Source organism: Pelmatolapia mariae, linkage group LG5 (assembly GCF_036321145.2).
Source record: "Pelmatolapia mariae isolate MD_Pm_ZW linkage group LG5, Pm_UMD_F_2, whole genome shotgun sequence".
NCBI classification, from domain to species: Eukaryota; Metazoa; Chordata; class Actinopteri; order Cichliformes; family Cichlidae; genus Pelmatolapia; species Pelmatolapia mariae.
In genome coordinates this window covers 33,485,049-33,511,193 of record NC_086231.1, presented here as the reverse complement: position 1 = coordinate 33,511,193, position 26,145 = coordinate 33,485,049, and the positions used below count along the sequence as shown (strand labels likewise).

The 26,145-nt window shown below is 39.5% G+C and overlaps 1 protein-coding gene across 3 annotated transcripts in view; it reads right to left on the bottom strand.

Annotated features, from left to right (window-relative positions):
* Window positions 1–26,145, bottom strand: part of cdk18 (cyclin dependent kinase 18) — a 55,733-nt gene that overhangs the window by 10,933 nt on the left and 18,655 nt on the right. For all 3 annotated transcript variants that reach the window (XM_063474824.1, XM_063474823.1, XM_063474825.1), the window contains 10 exons: window positions 22,588–22,723; window positions 12,903–13,039; window positions 9,052–9,183; window positions 8,602–8,658; window positions 5,242–5,356; window positions 4,121–4,215; window positions 3,948–4,010; window positions 2,482–2,605; window positions 1,980–2,100; window positions 1,218–1,315 (listed from right to left, as the gene is read on the bottom strand). In XM_063474824.1, the coding sequence (XP_063330894.1) occupies window positions 1,218–1,315; window positions 1,980–2,100; window positions 2,482–2,605; window positions 3,948–4,010; window positions 4,121–4,215; window positions 5,242–5,356; window positions 8,602–8,658; window positions 9,052–9,183; window positions 12,903–13,039; window positions 22,588–22,705 (1,060 nt within the window). In that variant the 5' untranslated portion in view covers window positions 22,706–22,723. The remainder of the gene's footprint in view (window positions 1–1,217; window positions 1,316–1,979; window positions 2,101–2,481; window positions 2,606–3,947; window positions 4,011–4,120; window positions 4,216–5,241; window positions 5,357–8,601; window positions 8,659–9,051; window positions 9,184–12,902; window positions 13,040–22,587; window positions 22,724–26,145) is intronic.

Genomic DNA, 26,145 nt, shown 5'->3' with positions numbered 1-26,145 from the left:
TAATTTTTCAAGGGATCTTATATCTGTTTTCACTCTTGTATGCTTTTCATACAATTTTCACACAAGACAGATACAAACTTTATAAGATATATATCTTTTCCATATGGGTAAAGACGCGGCAGTTTGTATATGCATAAGGTAGTCATTCTATTTATTAAGTTCAACTTTACGAATCGGATGATTTTGTATCTGTGGATCTGGGTGGTTTTGTGCAATTTGCGGTCTCAAAACCCCACGAGGGCACGTGATGCGATCTGTAAATATCAGGCGATTGGTGCACAAGCATGCAAAGTTTTGTAAGTGAGCGGGAGAGAGGTTAGATGTAGGGTATATTGGCTGGGTCTGATTATTGGGGGGGGTCATAACCCCCCAACCCCCTGGAAATTAGGCCCCTGGTGGACCATATCGTACGCATTTGGAACCCTTTTGAGGCAAATTTCTCTCCATAAAAATGCTTCAGAATAACAATTCAGAGCAGAATATAGAAGAGAGAATATGCTGAATGTAGAACATATATGATCTGCATCGAATTCTGAATATGCAATATTTGGAATAGAAATGAAATATTAAATGTAGTGGTTCAAGGTTCAGGTTCAAGGTTCAAGGTTCAAGGCTCTTTATTTGTCACATGCATAGTTATACAAGTATAACACACAGTGAAATGTATCCTGACACGCTCCTCGACATGTGCAAAAAGGGGGGGGGGGGGGTAGAGGAATAACATTATATATATATATATATATATATATATATATATATATATATATATATATATATATATATATATATATAGTATATACATTGGGTGAATGTGCAGCAGTAGCAGCAAGCAGGTGAATTCTGTACATTAATAAGAATAGACATCTGACTATTTTACAGAATAGAAAATATAAACATATTTAAAGTTAAAGGAATTTGAAATGTACATTGTGCCTGGGTTTAGAGTGTCTGGAAGAGAGTCCTGTCTCAGTCAGTTATAGATGATGTGAGAGGGCGGGTGTGTGTGTGTGTGGGGGGGGGGGGGGGGGGATGGCTTGGGGATAGAAGCTCCTCTTGAGTCTCTCTGTCCTTGCCCGGATGATGCGGAAGTGGCCAAGTCCTCTAAGACTTTTAAACTTGGTCGAGGATGAAGACGATTCAAAAAGGTCTAATTATTGTCTCTCGCTGCTGTAATATCCTTTAGTATGGCCTTTACATTTGAATAATGTTTTTCTTACCCATGAGCCTAAAAATTAGATGTAGTTCTTCCTTCACAGTGGCACCAGGAAACATGGGACGACCTGTTGCCATCTCATACAGGATGCAGCCTACGCCCCTGTGAGAAGGAGGAGGAGATAAGGAGGCACAGAGGAGGACGAGTTGTTAGGTATAAAAATTCTGAGTGAGGTCGAGTTCAAAACACACACACACACACTTCAAAGACTGTTAATTGTAAGTGCAAACTAGTGTGGAGTGAGTGGGCACAGTCCAGCCTTTTGTTCCACACAGGATGGCGTGGTGAAGAGGCATCCTGCAGTCTGATGAGAGTGTATGTAGCTCTATGTGCTCATAAAAGGCTGCTGTGTTGCTAGAGAGCCACATTTATATTTCTGATTTAGCAGAGCTGTGGGGGTGTTCTCACCACAGCAAACTGTGTGCAAAAACACGTAAGGAAAGTGAATGCAAATATATTACGCCCCTTTGTATGACTAGTGACTCACCTCACTGCTAACAACCTGTGAAATTTTAATAGACAGAACTGAGTCATGGAAATCCTGGATGGCCCTCGAGTATATTTAAGTGTTTCACCAAGTAACAGGATTTTACTGTAACCAGGGCGGCACCAATTCCTTTCCTGACAAGCTCAGTGGTTTAAAGTACACTTCTAGCTGTGTTTCAAGCATTTAGTTTCCAGCCAAGCAGGTCAGTGTTCACCGTGACTGATGTGGAAAAATGTAAGGACGGCCCTTCAAGAGAAACGTCTATTGTCCCCTGCTTACCACATGTCGATGGGTGTGGAATATTCTGTAGAGCCTAGCAGCACGTCAGGAGGTCGATACCAAAGCGTTACCACCTCATTGGAATAGGTCTTAGTGGGGACGGACTTGGCCCTGGCCAGACCTGGACATTACACAAGTCACAGGACCTCAGTAACAGCACAGTGAAATATCATAAGTCCATCATCTGCACACTGTGAGCAGGTAAAGAGAAGCTTCCGCTATCCGCTCATTACCCGTGTTTATTTAAAACTTTTGAAATGCAGTCAGAAAGTACTTGTGGATTTAACTACCCACTTCCAGCAGAAAACTGTGAAAACTCAGAGTGAGGGGCACAGTTGCTAGGATACAGGAAGTAAAGGTGCTAAAGTAATTAGGACAGGCGATCTCTGAGTGGCAGTAAAATAGAACTGGAAAGTGATCATGCCCAGAAATGTGCCGTTCCCAAAGTTCACTTGTTAATGTGTGCGTGTTGTTGTGTGTTTGTTATTGTTCTCCTTCCTACCAAAATCAGCTAACTTCAATTCGCCCTTATCATTGATGAGCAGGTTCTGAGGCTTTAGGTCTCTGTGGAGGATTTTTCTCTTGTGACAATAGGACAGACCACGCAGCAGCTGGAACATGAAGATCTGCAGACAGAAATATGAAAGGAGGGTGTAATTACCAGAACAACAATACAGGACAAATCTGAGGAGAAGAAGAGTTGCAGTAGTTGTGTAATAGTTAAGATTTAAAACAAAAGAAAAGTTAAAAACAAAAAAATCTTTAATAAAAATGACACTAAGGGACGCTTCCACAAATCAGCCTCTGTGAACACAGTTCACCGTGCCGTTCACAAAGCAAGGTCAAAGGTCTGTGAACATGTGCACAGCATCTAGAAACAGCATCCTCTTTTCTCGGTTATGCTAATTTAAACTGGACTGTGGTGAAGTGTCAAACTGTCCTGTAGTCAGATGAATCGAAATTTGAAGTTCTTTTTAGAAAACATGGATGCTCCACCCACTTAAAGTGGAGAGGGACCATCCAGTTTGTTATCACACTCAGTTCAAAAGGCTGCATTTCTGAGAGTGTGGGAATGGATCTGGAAAGGCAGCATCAATTCTGAGAGGTAAGTACAGACCTTGTTTACATCTTAAAATGGCACATTCCCTTAATTTAAACATTTGATATGTTTTCTATGTTCAGTGTATTGCATAACTATCATCTATTATCTGAGTTTCCTTAAACAATGTAGTTGTCAGGACATGCTGAAGGGAATATCTCTCTCAGCTGGCCTGGGAATGCTTTGGTTTTTCCATGGACAAACTAGAGGAGGTGGGCGGGGAGAGGGTGGTCAACTTAGGCTACTGCTGCCGCGACCAGGGCCCAAATAAGCAGAAAAAAAAATTGATCAATGGATGTAGCTGTTTAAGGAAACTCGTATAGTAACTCTAAAATAAAATTAAAAAACTGTTTACGTTTTACTAAATCAAAACATACATCATACAAGATGTACAAAGCACATTTCTGTCAATCTTTTAAATACTCTCCTTCCAAAATTTTTCAAGCTGAAAGGGAAGCTCCCATAAATACATATGCAGTAAGGCCAGCTTTCCACTGCACAATTTATACTGGACCTAGTTATGAATATGGAGAGCAACTCTTAGTATCAAAAAACTAAACAGTTTTGTCCTGATACAGACCGTAGATCTGCCCAAAGGTTTTCACATTTTCAAGCAAATAGCTCCTTTTGGCTGCTCTCTTATTCATGTGGGTCACTGTAGCAGTTGGCTCCACAGTGGCAGATTTTTTGTTGGTTCCCCCTGATTGTAATTTGGTTTGGTGAGGTTCGGTGACCTCCCGACCTTTGTTAAAGAAATGTTGAACGCATTTTTCAGGAAACTTACTTAGTGCTACAGCTTGCAGCCTGCAACTGAACTCTTTGGTCTACAATGTGCAGTATGTAGATGATGATTCATGAATATGACTCACCTTGACATTATGCATGCTCATGAGGTTCCCACAGTTGTCCAAGTACTGTTTAAGATCACTGTCCTGAAATACACAGTGGTGACAGTTTTGCAGTCAAATTGATCAATTTTGCTTTTTGGTATTTGAGATCAATATCTTAAGAAAACCTAATAAAGATGAAGTGATATACTCACAAGATACTCAAACACTAGAGTAAGGCAGCGGTCGGTGTGGATGATGTCATGCAGGGTGACAATGTTAGCGTGCTTCAGGTTCTTTAGCAGAGACACTGGTTGCGCAAGGGAAGGAGACATGAAGTGAGCTATTTTATTCAACAAAACCTGACAACACTACACCCGAGGTGTGAAACTAAATGTTCTGGCTTCACTTATTTGTCCATCTTTAAATACAGTCTGTGTCTAAAGCTAGCAGCTGTGTGTTGCATTAAAGTTTGCATAGCCACTGTACAACAAAAAGAGAGAGGGAGAGAAGAATTTGCAGCTCTTTGATCCTTCTCATCAAATTTAACACATGCATGTACTGATTTTTGTTCAGTACATGTACTGATTTTTACTTCACTGTTTCCACACAAAGATTTTGTGTTTTGAGTTTCTGATATATTATGTTCATTTAAGTTTCACTTACTGTTACTATTTAATGAGTTCCCTTTTATTTATTTTTTCAGTATTGGTTGCTCTCTGTTTCGTGTGTTCTTGGTCTTAACTTGTATATATTCCCTTGTATTTGGAGTTTTCTTTGGCTTGCATTCCCTTTGGATTCTTTAGACATTGTAAATTCTTCAGATTAAATTTGCACTTAATGTCTGTTTTGAGTTTGATTTTGTGTCTTCTGCGTCTTGCATTTGGGTCTGCAAGATCTTTCCACATCTCAGTCTAAGAGACAGAATAAAATAACTAGAACAACTAGACTAGAATAAACCAAACAAAAATAAAAATTTAATGATGATCAAAATTCCATAACACTGTAAAATCCCGAGACCATGACATGACTCACATGAAGAACATTTAAATGACCATTTATGATAATTCAGCTTCTAAAAAGGATCATACATAAGCAAATTCTTTAGCAAGTTGTTTAAACTAACATCGACATGATATATTGAACTGTATCAACAGTTCTGTAGTATTAATTCAAGTTGCTCTGTTACTAATGCTGCAGGTGAATGAAAGGACATGGTGTTATTATTAGACCTACCTGTTCGGTGTGATTACCAAAACTGCAAGTAGAAGTGCTACACAAACACAGCAGCACTGGACTGTAAAGCGTGTATGTGTGTGTGTCTGTGTGCACATACCTTCTCTGATAGCAGTGCAAGGTGCCCCCTCATCGTGCTCCAGCCGGATCTCCTTCAGTGCAACCAGGTTCTCAGTGAGTTTGCTCCGCCCTTTAAAGACTGTAGCATATGTCCCCTGCACAGAGAAACGCCCCAAAGAGCTTACTGATATTCTGATGTTGCTGTACTACAATAAAATATACTAATAAAAAGTACATGTTCACATAGAGACTATGGGTGTGGCACCATCCACACACACATCCACATCACTTATGCACAAATAACCCTTTAATATATTTTCAATCGTTAACTGTATCCTTGGCTCTCATTGGTATTCCATCAAAAGGAAAGAGCTGAAGAGGTTCAAACATCTGCATGCTAATGGAGTCATAATGGGAATACTGGGAAGCGCAGTGGAACCATCCATAGCAGGATGAAACAATGAAGTCTATAGTTTATGAAAATCCATAACAACAATAACAATTTTTCTTTTTAAGAAACAATTTGATGTCACAATAGGTTATAATGTTATAATAATATCATTTGTTAAAAGATTCCCTCTTCCATCCCTCTTCAACTCTTCCATTCTTTTACAAACTGAATTTCACATATCGTGTGTGAAAGCATCAAAACTTCACATCTCGAACAGCCTTTGTCACGTTCAATAATTAAATATATATGTGTATATATTGTTTTAGGATCTGATCATTAAAGTTGGATGATTTCTCATCTAGAATAACTTTCCACTGCTGATTATATTATCAGCCAATGCTGCCTGCCTCGAGGCGTAAAGCTAACCATGCTTTTGTGGACCTCCTGTCACTATCATTGACAATAAAAGCAGCTCTTCTTGATCTCCTGCCACCCCTGTTATCAGCTGCTGAGCCTTGTGACTCAGATTGATGCAGGCTGCTTCTGCCACTAAACATTCCTCAGCCCTTAAGGCAATAAATGTTCTCACATGAATAGCATGGTATTTAGGTGCTTCCAGCCCATGAGCCCTCTTCATCTTAGGCAAATCCAATGAAATGTAATCCACTTAGCAATTTGTCATGAAGCCATGCTAGAAATCTGGACACATGGGTAAACTAGTTTGACTTGGTATATAAGCAAAGAAGGTACATACTGCATGTGGTACTCATTTTGATATGATGAGCATGGCTGATCACAGACAACGTTATCCTCCGGAGACGTTTATCTGTGGACTTGTTGTGTACACTCATATCTCACTGGACTATGATGTGGGTGAAAATCTGTTTCTTTTCCTAATAATTTGTCCTGAGCTCAAATAAAGATGTAAAGCAGCAGTTATAGGGACTGAGGAGAACAGAACCACTGTGTATCTGACTGCTCTGACACGTGATAATGTGACAGCAGTATGTTGCTGATGTCAGTCTGCTGAGTTGATATCATGTCCCAGAGATTGACTACAAAACGCACATCTTTTATATTTGCCCTGTGCATTGTTTCTGTGTTTTATGAATGGCTGTGTCAACGTGGACAAACCAGTAGGAAAAATCACTTCATTACACGATTAATTCCCAACCTCTAAAATCTACTGTGCATTCACAGGAAACATGAAGTGTCATGACACTATGTTAGGTTAACTGAAATTACTTCACTCCAGGCAAAACTGAATAGGGAGTAATCTGTGTTAAAATATTCAGACTTCACACTGCTTTGCAAAAACACATCAGTTCAGATTCTTGTGTTTCTAGAAATGGACGAGAGGCAAATTAACACCATGTGAAAGGAGGACAGGAAAAAAGCAGAGTGCTTGGAGGGAGGTTTTTACAGTTAACTTAAACTAAAAACTTAGTTAACTAAAATGAAAATAAAAACAAGACTTTTAAAAATATGAAAATCTACTGAAATGATTCTGTGAACTTGGCAAACTAATTAAAATACAACTATGTCCAAAATGAGGATAGTAAGACTACAAACTCCACTTTATCATTTTAATACAGCTCAAAATCATGGCAAGAAACTTCCTGATTTACATTTCCTGGTTGACTGGGGCCTTTCCTGCATGGTCTCTCTGTAATCCAGTTACTTTTTTCAAGTAATGAGTAAAGTAAGGGATTACTATTGCAAAAAGGTAATTAAATACAGTTACTTTCCCATAAGCACGCTTCGTTACTAAACCGTGATTTTGTTTGTGAGAGTGTCTCATGACAATGACGTACGAGCATGTGGTGTCCATGGTAACAGACATGTGCAGATCAACAATGGATAATATGGAGTGTGGGAGAGAACACGACCATGCAGCATTTAAAGTGTGGAAGTACTCATATCACTTTGATTTTCAGTCCGTAAAAAGTGACAAAAACATTAGCGTTTAAAATTATTTCATTTTATATGCAGGAATATGCAGAAAATAGGTTTCAATGTTAAACAAATTTCTTCAAGTCAAGCAGTGTTGCATATAACTGTATTTAATGCATTGAATTTTTGCTTGATGCAATGTGCATAACGTTAAAAGATGAAAACTAATAAAACAAGTTTTAAAAAGATACTTTTTTTCATTTGATTCAGTTTTATATGATGGATTATGCAGAAAAAAAAAGAATTGGGCTGAAAGGTCAATTGCTTTATTACGTATTCAGGTTGTGTATCGTGCTTTTAAAAAGTAACTATGTAACAAAGTAAATAATTACTTTTGAAAATAAGTAATCGGTAAAGTAACGGGATTACTTTCTTTGAGAAGTGATCAGTAATTAGTAACTAATTACTATTTTCAAGTAACTTGAACAACACTGCTCTGTACCCGTGAGTACTCTGACCCATACTCGGAGACATGCATATTAGGTTAACTGGTGATTCCACACTGGTCATGGATGTGAGGTAGATAAAGTGGAGTGGACAGAAGTGTATGAACGTAGCATAACCTTTCTGATTGGTCAGTAAGGCTAGAAAAGCACTATACAAATTCCAGTCTGCTCCATTTCCAAAGTACTTGACACAACAACTACTTAACATGACAGCAAAGTGTTTATAGTTCACCGGTGGGTTTAACAAATTGTATAGAGTTCAAAACATGTATTAACAGCACATTGTAGCCTGTAAGATAAGAAACACAGCCGCAGCTTACATGATAACCTTCTGTTGATGGTTTGTTTTTGTAGTGTGTCACTGTGAAATATTGGACGGCATTATCTCCTTTCCTTTCACAAAGGATGGCCCTCTGATAAAAGAGGTAATACAGGAAGCAATGATGCAATTTCAGGTGTTTAGAGAATTCACCCAGCTCTTATTATGGCTGCTATACAGATGTGTCCAGGTCATTTCCCTCGTTTCAAAGCCTTTCTAAGCAAAATTGAGTGTTTAACCTATGTGTATGCTCTTAATGAAACATGAAAACTGTTGAAAGATACAACTTACCTCACCCAGTTTGCCAAGCTTAACGTATGTTTCCAGTTTCCCAAATCCTATATCAGACTAGAAGCAAGAAGAAAAGGAAAGCTTAATCTTATAGCATCCACTGCTGTAGTACCTTCAATCTGATTACACCCTGCTTTTATTAGCTAATGCTTTATATATTAATTAGAGCAAGAGAGTTTATTCTGTCAAGCAAGCAGGAAGCAAATACCTCTTAATTGAGAAGGTCCAAGAAAACAATTGGCTCAGAATGAGACATTATATTATTACAGAAGGAACTAGATAACAACAAAAACACAGAAGCAAGGTAAGAGGACTTAATAATCTGTTCAAAGGAAATTGAGATGTTCTTTCAATCAAGGGCAATTTCTTCAAAAGCCAATGAAGTCACTAAAATGATAAAATTCTATTAAAAAGGCAGACAAACATGGCAAAAACAGACACATCACTAACCAGTGAGGCGCGTCGAGACATGCGACTGAGAGGTTTGCAGAGCGGTGAGTTTTCATTCTCCATCTGCAACTTCTTCAGAAACTCTGGAGGCAGGCGGATGTCCATTGGCAGGGACATACGCTTACTAACGTCCTGCAAGAATAAAAGTGATTCATAAAAACTGTACGTTCTCATTTCCAAGTGCTTCGAGGGACTGATCCTGGCACAAAAGCAGTGCTGAGCCCTCTCCTCCTTGTACCCGTGGCTCGCAAACCATTCATGCAACAACATCATCATACAATTTGCAGTTGACACAACAGTCAACCTAAACCTGTCAGCTTGGTGCTCCACCAGCAGTCTCATCCTCAACACACGGGTCAATCCAACAAGAGAACTGACCTGACCTCAATAAGTAGGCTGGGTACAAAGTCCCAAGCTGCACATTTCTGGGAGGGAATATCACTTAGGCCTTCTCTTGGTCTCCACACACCTCAGCTGTCATCTGTAATCCACAATAATGGCTTTACTGTTCCTGAAGGCTGAGGAGAATCTGTACTTTTTGAGCCATGCCACACCATAAACATTCTTTGCACTCTTTTTCTGTTTGTATTGTCATTAATACTGTTAATTCTTTTACCATTTATAACTATTATTATTTTTAAATTACGTCATTGCTTAACAGTTTTTATTGTCTGTTTATTTTCACTCAGTCCAATTCACTTGTTAGTCATGTCTGCCTTCAAAATACAAAGTCCACACAATGCTACACAACCTACATAACACAACCTTATTAAATCATGCCAAAGTCAGACTGGGTAAAAATAGTGGTTGGAAACTGCGGCACTACCACAATTATTTTGACCGTGTGCAATGAACATGCAGTCTTGTTGCCTTTCAAATGGCTGCTTCAAAGATGGGGACCAGATCTGCGATGACTCTCCAGTCAGTTGCCATCTTCCGAGTGTCTTTAGAGCATCAGGACTGTGATGAAGCAGCAATAAGACAATCAGTCTGCTATCATTTTGTGACAGAATGGGAACAAACTGGCAATGTGTTTGTGATAATACAGGGATTGAGTCTAGTTAATTGGCATGTAGTTGTCTACATTTATAGAAATTCATATTAAACAGAAATTAATTACTTGCAGCCAAAACCTCATAGATCTAGTAAAAGCTGGAAATTTCCCCACAAATAGTAATATAGTTACTACAGGATGATTTCAATTCAATTCAAGTCAGTGTTGTATAAAGCACCAATTCACAACAGTCATCTTAAAGCACTTTACTGCAAGGTAAAAACCTAAACATTAGAAAGAAACCCCAACAATCAAACAGCCCCCGTATGAGCAGGACTTGGCAATAGTGCGAAGGGAAAGTTCCCTTTAACAGGAAGAAATCTCCAGCAGAACCAGGCTCAGGGAGGAGCAATCATCTTAAGTGAGAGGTTGGGGAGCAGGGGGGTTAAAATACATATCGGATTTAATATGTCCTACATACACACTTAAATGACGCAGTGCACCTTTGTTATAGGTTAAATTCCATTTTGCACTTTTGCATCTTAAAATGAAAGAAATGACACTTTAATGAAAACAAAGTGAAGTAACTGCGCTGCTATTAAACAGTCATTAATGACTGCCCTTGAGCAATTTACTCAGTCGGTTTTAGTAACTGCAACATGACGTGTAATTAAAGAGTGTGTGGTCAAAAAGTGTTACTTGATAAGACAGCACCCACACAGGGGCTATTTGGATTTACTGCAACTCTGCTAAGTCTGAAGGTGAGCAGAGGAGTGCTGCATCCATGAAACGATCTCTTATTAAAGCACATTAATTAGTTACAGTATTTAAAGCCTTTTATTAGAAAGAGCTGCACACAAAAGCTGCCCAAGTCTGTGTAAGCTCGCAGGCTGCAACCTATTTCTGTCTTCTTACTGAGCACTCATTTCTCTCTTGGCTTCGCTTGACTGTCTGGGCTGTGTGGCGTGAATCACATTTGCTCCACGGGGACTTTTTCTGCAAAGGTGGAACTGTGAACTCTCACATTTTCAATAAAAATGTCTGCTGCAGCGGGCAGGGTTAAAAGCTTCTGACTCATCTCACTGAGCCCACGGAGGTGGAAATGGAGAAATAACTCCTGGGGAGGAGGACATCTCCTCGTGTAACTGCTGATATCTGCGCCTGGCTGATGTTTCATGTTTTTAATATGCACTCCAACCTAGACAGTTTCCTTTCAGTCAGTTGGCAAAACACAAATTAGTGTGAAAGCAGCGTGTGAGATGGAAGGCATTACAGGAATCCAAACCCTACCATCTATTATATTACAGTTTTTCTGTAGTGCTGTGACACAACATTTTTAACGCCTCACCTCTGAAGATGCTTTCCATAAAAGAACTCATACACACAGCAAAGTATTGCTTTTACATCAAAATCAAATCTTTGCATGAATAATTCACTGCCATCAAAATGTCGTCTTCCTTCGAGATTCTTTAAACCAGGTATTTCAGTGACACTGAATACTCGACAACACTTAGTTATCCTCAAAAAATACACTAAGTATTAAGAGTTTTCTCAGTTTCTTTTGTTCAGTTCTCAAATGACAGATGAAGGTTTTAAAAGAAGCTGTAAAGTCCTTCAGAACAATTCATTACCTCTGCACATAAGAAGGAACATTTGTCATTCTGTTATCATCCAGATTTTTTTTCTAGACATGATGGATTTGAGTTCACATGAGTTTCGGCTCCTGTTTTGATTTCTTTGTTATTCTAGCGATCAGTTTCCATTTGTCCCTTATCTGGGTTAAGGTCGTGGAGGCAACAGTCTGAGCAGAGAAGCCCAGACTTCCAACAGCCCACCTTAACCAGCTCATAGTGTCGACAGATACAATCTCTCCAGCTTGTAATGGGTCTTCCCTGGGGCCTCCTCCTGGTTGTTGTCAGATACCCAAACCACCTCTGCTGGGTCCTTCTGATGACGAAGTTATCAGTTTTAATCTTTATAGTTTCACCTTTCAGTAAAAATTCCTGATGGAATTAAAGTGATTCACTCCATGACCCCTGCTTTGATTGCTTCCCTTTCATCTCCTTCTGTCTTGTCTCTCCTTCAGTGCCTTCGTCCTTTCTGTCTCTTTGTCTGACATCTTTTTTAGTGTTAGTCTTCACATCTCATCTTCATGTTGCTGTGTTTCGGATATTACCTTTGATAATTTTACTTTCTGTTTTTGTCTCCTTCTGTTGTGATTGTCTGCCCTGCTCTCATAGTCTTCTCCTTTTCTATGACTTCCTCTTCTTCGACTCATTGTATATATGGTCTCTGCCAGATCATCTGGTTGTCCACTCTACAGTCACTTGGCAGCCCATTTTTCCAGGTCATGTCCAAACACTGTGTGGTTTGATTGATTAACAGTTTCTTGTAACCCTGGTCGAGTTTTTATTGGAAGTTTAATTATTTACAAACATGCTGTAAGTGATGATTTATAGATTACTATTTATGCATCATTGCTAAACCACAATAATTCACAGAACAGACACAGTGTGACATGTTTAAGCAACAAATTCATCGAAAATTAAACCAATCTGTTTTTACATGTTAACCCACAGGCTTTGAAAGTTTATAATTCATTAAAAAAATTAAAAATTAAATTTTGGACTGTAGCCTGGTTTTTGCATGCTGTGACACATATGGGCAAATGGTACAATAATTTGTATCAGTGTAGTAAGGAGAAAACAACAGATAATACACAGATGTGTGACGCACGCACGCACACACACACACACACACACACACACACACACACACACACACACACACGTCTTATAATTCCACTGCACTGGTTTATTTACTGTACTGTAATATTGCAATTTGAGTTTTTACTTACCTCCATGGAGAAGCGTCTGTGCTGGGCCTTGCTGTGGTAGTGGAGGTGGGATGGAGACTGAGCTCCTGGAGTGGTTGGTTCAGGGCTGACTGGGCTGACATCATGAGATGGAGGACCCAGTCTGTCTGGAGTCAGGCCTGACAGAGGGGAAATATAATCAACGATGGTGGGCCACCGAAAACTTTGAGAACAGCTTAAGATCTCAGTGGGATACGTTCTCAGAGAAATTTTCTGCAGAGATGAACATAATTTAGTTGGGTTCAAATCTGGTGACTGTGAAAACATATCATGTAAATTTTAAGGTTTTTAATTTTTAAAGTTGACAGAACAGTCAGCGACTGGCACCTTGGCTCCTGTATGAAAGCGTCGGCATTCATTAAGTTTAAGCAGTAATTCAGTTTGGGTTTCCGATAGTCTCTGCAGAGATGGTCCTTTAATCACAGAACTACAGCTGACTTTCAATATCAAGGGAAAACATCCATCCCCAACCCATGTAATTAAGTCCGACTTCAAAGCTGTACATCTGACCCTGATATCCATGTGTGCACAAATCTGTGTTTTTCCCAAGAAAATTGCCTTCTCCTTTTATGTTTAAAACTCTGCTTATGTACTTTAAATGCTTATGTGAAATAAGGACGGTTTTAAAATGCCCAACTAAACGCCATGTTTACAGGGTGGAACAAAAGAGTATTCGATTTTATGGATATTTTGTCTTCCATTTGTGTGTGTGACTTTTTTTATTTTTTACAACCATTTTGCTGAGACTTAAAGTTTGAATGTTGACCTGATTTGATTGACAGCTGTGCCAGCACAGGGGTCCATAAGCTTCATCTCATCTGCAGCCTCCAGGCATGTGTATGTGCATTAAAATACAAAGCGCCCCTGTTTCCATGGGGATATTGGTTAACAAGGGAAGCAGGTCTCGGTGTTAAGGAGGAGGTCTCAGACAGTAGGTTTCTTCTTAGCTTCCGCACAGCACACACACACTCACATTTATATGTGTACACGGTAAACATTTACTGTGTAACTATGGTCTTTCTCAATATACACATACACACATACACGTATGTAGGGATGGGTACCGGTATCCGTTGCCATGATGGCACCGGTTCTGACATAAACGGTAGTAACCAGACCGAAAAGCAGCGCACATTTCGGTGCTTTTTTTCGGTGCTTTTTTTTCCTAAGCCAATTCTAGCCAATCATTTTACGTTTCCGAGGATAGTAGGCGGGCCCAGGTACGTACGCTCTTTTAGAGCAGAGCTACAGATTAAAAATGCCCAAGGTGAAGCGGTCAAAAGTCTGGCTGTACTTCACAGCAAAATATGCAAACTCAGCAGCCTGCAACAAGTGCTTTAAGGTGATACTGTGATACTGTCAAAGGAGGTAACACCTCGAATCTGATGAAACACCTGGCGACACATAGCGTTTTTTTTAAAGCCGAGAAATGCGCCGTGTTTGATAGCTTGCTGCGAGACCTCACACCGAGCACATCTACTGCGGGTGTGGTGCCTGTTATCGGACCCGGAGTTAGCAACATCCCCCAAAAACCCGAAGAGGAGAGTCCTGGCCCCTAGCCCTGCCAGTGTAGCAGAAATGATGACGGATGATGATGGCAGCAGCAGCCGTTCTTCTCTGCGTGAGTAGCTTAATGTTGTTCGTGTGTAATTTACGTTGAGTAGGCTAACCACGTTATTAAATTAATGCACGTAAGGTGAACTAGCAAACACCGTCGTAGTTACATGCGGCTGTCTTCTTGTTTGATGGCAGATACTCCCTTCACCCTGGCCAAAAAGGCTAAAATGACCAAAGAAAACCTGGAAAACAGTTAAACATGAGAGGTTTTTGGACAAAGTTTGTGGGGTTTTTTCCATTGTTTAAGCACTGCTTCCAGCCAAGAGTGATACCATATATGCCCTATAGCTGAAGAAAAGGCTAACATTGTTATTTTTTTTACAAAAAACAGCTAAACATGAGAGGTTTTTGGACAAAGTTTGTGTTTTTTTTTCCATTGTTTAAGCACTGCTTCCAGCCAAGAGTGATACCATATATGCCCTATAGCTGCAGAAAAGGCTAACATTGTTATCTTTTTACAAAAAACAGTTAAACATGAGAGGTTTTTGGACCAATTTTGTGTTCTCCATTCTTTAAGCACCGATTTGAGCACCGTTTAAGCACCGGCACAGTTTCAAAAGTACCGGTTTGGCACCGGTATCGGATAAAACCTAAACGATACCCATCCCAACACGTATGTATGTATATATATATATATATATATATATATATATATATATATATATATATATATATATACATACATACATACATACATACATACACACACGTATATGCATACATATACATATGTGTATGTATATGTATGCATATACGTGTGTGTATGTGTATGTATGTATGTATGTATATATATATATATATATATATATATATATACACACATACACACGTATATGCATACATATACATACACATATGTATATATCGATCTAGAGAGATAGAGAGACATAGATAGATAGATATAGATATATATAGATATATATCTATCTATCTATATCTATCTATATATATATATAAGCAAAACTAGAGGCAGGTGCTCAGATTTGAGCATGCCTGGTTGACTTTGATGCGCAGAGAGGCACCGCAGCAGAGGCACCGCAGAGAGGCTTTTAACAAGCCATGCTATGCGTTGTATTCAGTGACTGTCTAAATGGGCCGGGGGGATGAAATGACAACCTGTTTGCTGGTCATTTGAATATCACAGCTACAGCACTCCTTTGATCTCTTGATGCTAATTAGGGTCAGTGAAGGTGACACTGATATGAACACACGCTAACAAAGTGTCACATTGCTGTGAAATATGGATGGATGCCTGCTAGAAATCTTGTTAGAAAAAGGACAATCCAATATGGGACGCCACATGATGTTTTTGTAGCATTTCCATCTCAAACTGTGCTCATAGTGAGAGGCTGAAATAGGAACAAATGAGCGGGGAAAGAAATACCTTCAGTACTGACTTGGACATGTTAGATTATTTTCTTTGCTTTTCATCAGTGTTGCACGTCGTCTGCACAGACAATTGACTGAGAAGAATTTCTGATCTGGTATAGCTCCTTAAGGGAAAACACTTGACATTTAAATATCACACTCATACAAAGGCATATTCAGCAAAGTGGCTTTAAATTACCCATTAAAACAAAATCACTCTCACGTAGTTTCATGCAAACAAAAAAATATTCCTGCAATGTAATATAATTAATTTTATAATGACTGAAGACAACATTGAAAGTGTGTGTTTTTGTTCATGTGTGCATGAATCTTTAGGTTATGCTGATGAGCTGATTGTACACCATGATCAGGGATTGTAATCGTCTCTGTTTGATGCTGCAATGTTTTTTTAAACATGTAATAGAAACCGATTATTTGACAGGATACACTACATTAAAACTATTATAGTATGGATAGTGGGATCTTATAAGTTGAGCCTTTATTTACATCTTTATGACAAAGTACCATATTATTACTACAATGATAGAGACAATTTACCAAAACAACATATATTATGCAACATATACTACACTGTCCTGCACTATTGTGTTTCACTATTACAGCGCTGTAGTATAGGTCTATATGTATAAGTAATTTTTCATCAGGTGTTTTCAGTCCTGTTGCCACAGGTCTGTAAAATCATTCAGTTAGTCATGTAATTGATTGTATTTTAAAAATAGACACGTACATTGCCAGCTCATGTGTGGGAGTTTGCATGAATTATTTGACCACTTATACACACTGCCAGTCAAAGGTTTGGACACACCTTTTCATTTAATGGGTTTTCTTTATAGATACAGTCATCAAATATATGAAGCAAGATATATGAAATTATGTGGGAAAGAAAAAATTGATCAATAACTCTAAATATGTCTTATATTTTAGATTCCTGAAAGTAGCCACCCTTTGCTTTGTTGACAGTGCTCCAAACCGTTGGCCTTCTCTCGATGAGCTTCATGATGTAGTCACCTGAAATGGTTTTCCCTTCACAGGTGTGCCTTGTCAACTGTTAGAATTCATATTATGGCAAGAACCAATCAGCTAAGTAAAGAGAAATGACAGTCCGTCATTACTGCCAGGTCAGTCTGGAAATTTTCTAAAACTTTGAATGTGTCCCCAATGTGACCATCAAGTGCTACGAAGAAACTGGCTCACATGAGGACCGCCCCAGGAAAGGAAGACCAAGAGCCACCTCTGCTGCTGAGGATAAATTCATCCGAGTCACCAGCCTCAGCTTCTGCGTGAATCAGGTCTTTATGGTGAAATAACTGCTAAGAAACCACTACTAAGGAAAAGCAACAAGCAGAAGAGATTTGTTTGGGCCAAGAAACACAAGGAGTGGACATTAGACCAGTGGAAATCTGTGATTTGGTCTGATGAGTCCAAGTTTGGTTCCACCACACCTATGTGCGACACAGAAAAGGTGAACGGATGGTCTCTACATGCATGGTTCCCACTGTAAAGCATGGAGGAGGAGGTGTGATGGTGTGGGGTGCTTTGCTGGTGACACTGTTGGGGATTTATTCAAAACTGAAGGCACACTGAATGGAAGACTAAGAAGAAGAGCGATGGAGTGCTGCACCAGATGGCCTGGCCTCCACAGTCACCTGACATATGGAGGCTGACCTCCAATGGAGATGGTTTGGGATGAGATGGAGCGCAGAGTGAAGGCAAAAGAGCCAACAAGTGCTCAGCATCTCTGGGAACTCCTTCAAGACTGTTGGAAAACCATTTCAGGTGACGACCTCATAAAGTTCATCAAGAGAATGCAGAGTGTCCAAAGCAGTAATCAAAGCTAAGGGTGGCTGTTTTAAAGAATCTAAAATCTAAAACATGTTTTGAGTTATTTCACACTTTGTTTACTACATAATTCTGTATCTTTTCATTCATAGTTTCACTTCAGTGAGAATCTACAATGTAAATAGTAATGAGAATAAAGAAGAAACAAAGAAGTCCAAACTTTTGACGTAGTATGGTAGTCTACTTATTTTGCTGCATGAAAAACAATTCTGGGTTGAATTTAATCCCAAAAACCATGTTTGCTGATGCCGACCAAACTTTTTCCATCACCACACAAATTTTGACATCGGCATACATCAATAATAAAATGTGAAGGCACCACATGATTTTTCCATGTGATGCTTATATCCTGATGAAAATGCGAGATGTTTTTTATTCAAGTCTGCTACACCATGGGGCATGATATAATCCTACATGCTTCAGATGGAACAGAGCAAAACAAAAAAGAGAAATGATCAGTAAGAGCTACGAGTGGACTGTTAATATCAGGAGGTAGCTGGGTTTGTCTGCTTACCTCTCTCCTGACCTTCAGTAGCAGACAGTAATGCAGACTGATGGACTCTGGGGGGGTAAGACTACATAGCCAGCTGCTACTCCGTTAGACAGCTGAATAACATCCTCATTTAACTGTAATATTTACATAGGAGGCAAGCACTTTAGATGCCTCATTTTGATTACTTATGTGGTAGTACACACGAACGCCTAACGTATCTTATAATAACACGTCATAATAATACTGAATCGTCAAAATAGCACTGTATCAGTAGGTGCTGTGCAAATAAAATTGAATTGAACCTGGGAACAAATGGTTGGAAATTGTGATGAAAGTTTAAATCAGATGCATTTTATACACTCTGCACTGTTATTCCATCTCTCAGTATCAGACGTGGTTTACATAATCAAGCACAGGCACTCAAAGATCTACTTGTGAATGCATTCAGCTCCCTGGTATTATCTACCCCAATTTATCCCACTATAACCCTTATTCCCCTTTGAAGCCTGCTGATCCTCTGGCTCCGACTTGGTGGTGGTACCAGTCATAGCCGGAAAACCCCCAGTTAATCTGTGAGGGTCTGCTACAGACACGGAAGGAAGGAAGGCTTTTGTATTAAAACCCAGAGCGGTATTGCAGTTTGCGCTCTATTATTAGACACAAGCCATTCATGCTCACATGGAGACCAAAGATGCAAAGAGGTAGGAGAGCTCATGGGTTGGGAATGTGAATGGATTTGAATGCTTTTAATTACCCAGTGCTTTGTTTGTAAAATGGCTCGTTTGGCCTCTGAATACTCTGAGAAATCACACATTCAACAGTTAAAGAACAAAGTTTTCCATTTAATATCGAGCTCGTGCTCGCCTTACAACCTTAAGTCAGATATGCACTATTTTTTCTTTAAATCTAGAAAGGCAAAAATATCTGGCTTTTCAAGCTCCTAAATGTTCCATCAGCTACCTGTTCTAACAGTAAAGTGATCAATTCCACCAACTCTGCTCTGGTCTTCTCTCTAGCTGCAGATGCTAAATGCTCCACTGCATTCACCACCTAGTTGCTAACGTGTGGATTGTTGTTTGTTGTTTTGGTGCCAAAAGTTGTTGACGAGAGTGGACATCTTTGAATTGGCTGTTAAATCAAAACAATGCATAGAAAGTTGTTAAGTGAAGCAACTAAATTGAATGATGTTTGTATATTTAAGTTTACTTCCCTTGTCTTTTTCTTAATTATTGGTTATTTGCATCTGTGTTTTGTCACTCTCCCTGATTGCCTACTGTACAGGGTGGGCCATTTATATGGATACACCGTAATAAAATGGGAATGGTTGGTGATATTAAAGTCCTGTTTGTGGCACATTAGTATGGCCCTTTCTCAATTCTAAGTACGCAAGTACGTACTCGCGTTCTCGGCGAGACCGGACTTGCCGAGACCTCACGGGAGTACGGACTTGCCGAGAATGCGAGCACGGACTCGCAATTTGTATAATTGGAACACCAGCGTACTTGATAATGTCACATGTCCGGAGTTTTTACTGCTGTCCCCTCTTAATTTAACTGTGAGTAATATGTTATGAAGCTTAACTTTAATCACAGCCAAACCGGTTTACCCAGGAACAAATAAAACACTGAAATAAACCAAACATTAACATTTAGAAGTGATCTAAGTTACTTATATATCATGTTTAAACTCAGTAGCGAAATCTCTATTAATAAAAATAGTGTACATGTATGTCTTAATAAAAACAAACAGGTGAGATGTTAGAACGCTTTTATTTTTATTTTAGTGGACACTCAATACAACAGACAGCTGCTGGGGTTTGGGGTTTGTTTAACCTGAGTAGCGAAAAGACCGCGGGGGGGGGGGGGGGGGGGGTTAAAAATGATGTGCCGGGAGTCCGCTGTTCTCGCCGGCTCTAGTGATCCTCGATCTCGCTGTCTGCTATGGAGCTGGCGGGTCACAGACGTCTCCGAAAACGTCAGAGCACGTTTGGAAATATATGATATCTTGATAAATCAAGCAGATATTTGAAGCTTACACAGCTACATTCTCACTTGAAAATAACTTAAAAGTTTATCTTGTGACCCAGAAAGAGTAATATTTAAAAGTTTTTAGCCCCGCTCGTCCGCCATTGCCGCGTTTGAGCTTTGGACGAAATGCATTCTGGGATATTTAGCTGTACCAAGTCCACACAAGTCACCACCGATGCATGCTCGATAAAACAGGCGGAGCGAGAACACATCCGGGACTTTTTCGCGTTCTCGGCTTGATGCGTACTTTGAATTGGAACAGTACTTGGTCTCCGACTGATGACGTATCACGAGTACACGAGAACGCAAGTACACACAAGTACGCATTTTGAGAAAGGCCCTCTATGTGAGGGGGCAAACTCCTCAAGATGGGTGGTGACCATGGTGGCCATTTAGAAGTCGGCCATCTTGGATACAACTTTTGTTTTTTCAATAGGAAGAGGGCCATGTGACACATCAAACTTATTGGTAATGTCACAAGAAAAACAATGGTGTGCTTGGTTTCAATGTAACTTTATTCTTTCATGGGTTTTTTACAAGTTTCTCTTTGTTCACAGCCATTGACATGTCGAAGAGGTTAACACGTGAGGAGCGGATCGAAATCGTGTTGATATCTGGTGAACGCAGTAACCGGGTCATTGCAGCAGATTTCAATGCAAGACACCCTACGAGACCACCCATCTCCCATGCTACAGTTAGCAAACTGCTTGCTAAGTTTCATGAAACTGGTTCAGTGTTGGATTTGCCAAAATGTGGACGCAAGAAAACTGTCACTAATGAAGAAACATCAGTGGCTGTCCTAGCTTCATTCAGCAAGAGCCCACAGCGTAGCACTCACCGCATATCACTGAAGAGTGGCGTTAGTCGAACATCCCTTCGGCGGATATTAGCTACTCACAAATGGCACCCTTACAAACTCCAGCTACTGCAGCATCTCAACGAGGATGACCCAGATCGGCGCACAGAATTTGCAGAATGGGCAAAACAAAAATTGGAACAGGACCCTCAGTTCACGCAGAAGATTTTGTTCAGTGATGAGGCAAACTTTTATGTGAATGGTGAAGTTAACAAACAAAACCACCGCTATTGGTCTGACACTAACCCACATTGGATGGATCCCTCCAAGACTGTTGGAACAACAAAAGTGATGGTTTGGTGTGGTATATGGGGTACAACGATAGTGGGTCCATTCTTCATCAATGGAAACCTCAAGGCCACTGGATATTTGAAATTGCTACATGATGATGTGTTTCCCTCTTTATGCACTGAAGCTGGCACGTTCCCTGAGTTTTTCCAGCAAGATGGTGCACCACCACATTATGGGTGCCAGGTCCGAGCATTCCTAGATGAACAGTGGATTGGTCGTCGTGGGCCAGTTGAATGGCCCCCAAGGTCTCCCGATCTGACCCCCTTAGACTTTTATCTTTGGGGTCATCTGAAGGCAATTGTCTATGGTGTGAAGATACGAGATGTGCAGCACCTGAAACTATGGATACTGGATGCCTGTGCTGGCATTTCTCCTGCGGTGTTGCTATCAGTGTGTGAAGAGTGGGAGAAGAGGGTTGGATTGACAATCCAACACAATGGGCAGCACATTGAACACATTTTATAAGTGGTCAGAAACTTGTAAATAACTCATGAAAGAATAAAGTTACGTTGAAACCAAGCACACCATTGTTTTTCTTGTGACATTACCAATAAGTGTGATGTGTCACATGGCCCTCTTCCTATTGAAAAAACAAAAGTTGTATCCAAGATGGCCGACTTCTAAATGGCCACCATGGTCACCACCCATCTTGAGGAGTTTGCCCCCTCACATATACTAACGTGCCACAAACAGGACTTTAATATCACCAACCATTCCCATTTTATTACGGTGTATCCATATAAATGGCCCACCCTGTATATTTATACCCTCGGTCTCCCCTCAGTTCTCTGTTGTGCTGTTGATTTTCAGTCCTTCCTCTCTTGGTTTGGACTTACGGACTTTGCTTATCAGTTGCCACTTGGACTTCTCTGGTACACCTGAATAAATGTTTGTCTTTTTCTTTATGAACTCTGTCCCACAACTCGTCCTTCGGGTGCTCAATTCCACATCATATGACACTATGTGGGTTACCAGTGGCCCGGTGGATGTTACGAAAAATCGACCATCATAGTGAGTTTTGAAGAATTATTTGCTGTTAAAATGTTTGCCTGGCAACAGCAATGGATTTCATAATCTGTGAAATTTCAAAATTGAACAGATAATTGTAGTAATCTCAGACAGTGCTGGTGATTTGAGGGGGAAAGGTGTTCTTACCCTGAGTGTGCCGTATGTTGAGCTGGTTGATCTGCTCAGTGAACTCATTTTCTTCAATTGTCTCAGTCCGAGGAACCGACAAAGAGAAACGTCTCTTAAAGTTCTTCATCTTGTTCATGATGCTGAGTAGTTGACTCTAGGAGAAGACAAGCAGAGAGAGATTTCACAAAAACCTTTAAGGTGTAATGAAGCCATGCAAACTACACTTGGTAGTCCGTCATTTTGAATGCAAACTATTTAGAATGAGTGCACTTGGAGGGATTTTTTTCCTTCGTCCTTTTTGTGTTAGCAAGGTCATGCAAAAGCCACCTAACTAAAAAAACGGCAGTAAACACATACCTCCATCCAGGCAAAGAGAATGATTGATGTAAAAAAAAAAGAAAAAAGAAAAAGAGGACAGCATCAATACAAGTAACTAAGTGTTAATCCTCCTTGGTACACTGTCTACATGGCACAGGCTGCAGGGCATGTTGTACAGCTCTGATTGATCTTCATGTGCAGCTTGACCAAATAAAGTCATCTGTGTTGTCTGATAATGAGGCAGAAAGCAGCGGGAAAGCAGCTGATCAATATACTCTCTCTCTCAGTAGGTTACACAGCCAAATCCTGCCCTAACAGTTAGTTTTCACTTTGTTGGTCTTGTTTTTTTGATCCTCCTCTTTTCCTGTGGTCTGTGTGTTGCACAGACTGGTATCATAGGGTCGCCACCATTTCTTTACGATCTAAGATTTCCACATATAGCATATATGTATATGTGTTTTTGCTCATTACTGCAAAAAGCTAAGAGATGTGTGTGGTGGGTTCAAATACAACCAGTACTCTGAGCCTTCGCTCATAAGAGTATTGCTATCTCAGAGAAATCTTCGTAGGTACTAAGAGAGCGTCTGTACACAGTGCAGGTCAGACGGCGGCCTAGCCCAGTCAAGAAAATGTAAAAATATGTGTGAATGCACCAAGTAAAATATTGTGCTTGTCCATTATATATCCCTGTAAGGCATATATAATGTAAGGGATAATGTAAGGGAAGTTGTCATCTGTGATTACGCTAACCCTGTGTTATCAGAATATATAACTGAAACATTTCAAAAACTATTTACATTTTCCTAGAAAAGGGTCAAGGTTAGGGTTTGGAGCCAGGTTTGAGGTTGTTGATGATGCAGAAGTCTTAAGAGGGTTAGGAGACAATATTCTCTATTTTTAAGAGCTCTGCCAGTAGCAGGTGCAATCTTCTAGCCCACTACCAAATATTTGAATATATGGATTTTAATGTACAGTGCAACCTGTTCTCACTCCCGAGTCTTAGCCCCGAGGTTTATGTCATTATCTTTGACAGCCCCATCCCCCTTAGTGAATCAGAATATGTCCCTTTTTGCTTTTATTCAATTGTTCTCCAAGTCTCTGGTAATTAAGGAACATAGTAAATGATCACACTATCTAAAAGAAAAGAAAAATATACCCAAAAAGTTAGTTTTGCCTTCACAAAAATATTGTTTAGGGTTAGGGTTGGCACTTATTATGGTTGAGACCTCAGATGGTTAGCACAATGATGTGGTCAGGATCCATCCCTGGCACAATATAGTCTGCTGTATATGTTTCTAGCATCATTTCTCAGTGCACAGTATTGTATTGCTCTACTGTAATCCTTCAACATCTAGAAAAGTTTCACTTTTATTTACCGAGTAGCATTAGTGTATAGACATAACCGTTACACATCCAACAACACATCCAGGGAAAAGGTGCAGAACAAAAGTAAAAGGAAAGCCTGCTGCACTCAAAATCCTTCATTTGAAGGTTTTGAGATGGAATCATCACCACTTCATCTGCATCTGGTGACTTTTGCAGTGGCAACGTACAAACATTTTGACTTAAAGAGACAACAAACTCTGGTAAAAGTTGAAGTAGAAGATTTAACTTATTTGCATTGAAAAAGTTCAGGTTGTAAAAGAGTAAAAGTAAAAAGCACATTGTTGGAGGACATTTCTAGCAGATAATGTTTGCAAAGGAAACTGTACAACATATATTAATGTATAACATAAAATAAATCACTTTGTAGAGGGGAGTACAAACTTTTTTTCAAGTTAAATTCAAATTATTCTGAATGTGCTCAATTTGAACATCTATTTTGTAGAAGAAAAGCAGGAAACAGGGAATTAAAACATCCAGTTGTATTTGCTGTTTCTTACATTGTAGATGGTTGTCTTTACCTCCTCACCTTAACAGAAAAAGTTAAGTCCAGTTGAGTCCCGTCAGGTCCATTAAAAATAGGTTAAGATTTATGTGTATAGACTGGGATGAGAAGTTGTGCTCTCTTATCTGAGATTCACTGCTCTTTATGGATTTAGCCAAGAGAATTTAACAAGATATACACAGATGTTGTTGCATCTGTGATGGTTGATTTTCAACCTCTAGACAATATAAACCCAGTATAAAGCTGGAATTTGATGAGTTCTGCAGATCGACAACAGCTTAAATTCAGCTTGATTTGATTAACATGAAACTGCCTAATATTTTCATGCTCAAGTTAGTATACTTTTTTTTTTTACAATTTGTTTTGGAAGATATTTTAAAAAGAAAGAAGAAAAAGAAAAAACATATCAGCACCAAATGATCTGGCTCTGTTAAACTCTAACATGACAAAGGACATTACATGTAGGCTTTAAATGTCCAGTTTATCAAATGTCATGGAGCAGTCCTTACGTTCAAAAATAATTCCTGCATTCCAACATGACATCTTTCTCCATCATAAAATGATCAGATATTTTTTTCTCTTTCTGGGAAATACAGCAGCTGCACCTTTACCTCGCTAAACATCTGCGCCAAAAATGCAAGATGAATATCAGGAGTTATTTTGGTGCCAAGCAGCACAATTCACATGCAATCAGTGGGAAATACTTTAATTTTCCAAGAAGCGAACATGTTAGCTATTCATGATTAGTGAGCCTGGTTTCACAAAGATCTTTTGTAACTGCAGAAAATGTCAAACCCCTGATATGAATCTGTTACCCAGAATTTTCCCTCCTTAACAATCACTAAAGTTTTTTAATAGATAAAAGCATGATTGAGAAACCTAATCAAACTACTCATCTCCCTTTACCCTGACATTAGAGTTTAAAAGAGGACACAGATGTAGATCAGGAGGGAGGTATAATGAACAAAGGTCTGATGCAGGACCACAAACATATCCAATTCCAGGAAAAGCAAAAAGACTGGGAAAAGCACGGGGATGTGGCTGTGGAGGCAGAACTGTTCATCTGCAAACTGGAGGTTGGATGGTTCAGTCTGCAAGATACTGAGCTTTTAATTTCCAGTGTGAGAGAGTGTGGGCAAAACAGAAAAAGTATTTGAAATGAATGTTTTATAAATGTGGCTCATAGTCATTACAGCTAGAAAAGTGCTATGTAAATACCAGTCTATTTGCCATATACAGTGAAAACACCAAGGCTGGAGACAGGAAGAAAACAGAACAAAGGAGCAGGAAAGACACAAGGTGGCAGAGAAACAAAGACTGAAAGCAAAAACAACAAAGACGCACACAGAAAATAGCAGCAATCTAAAAGT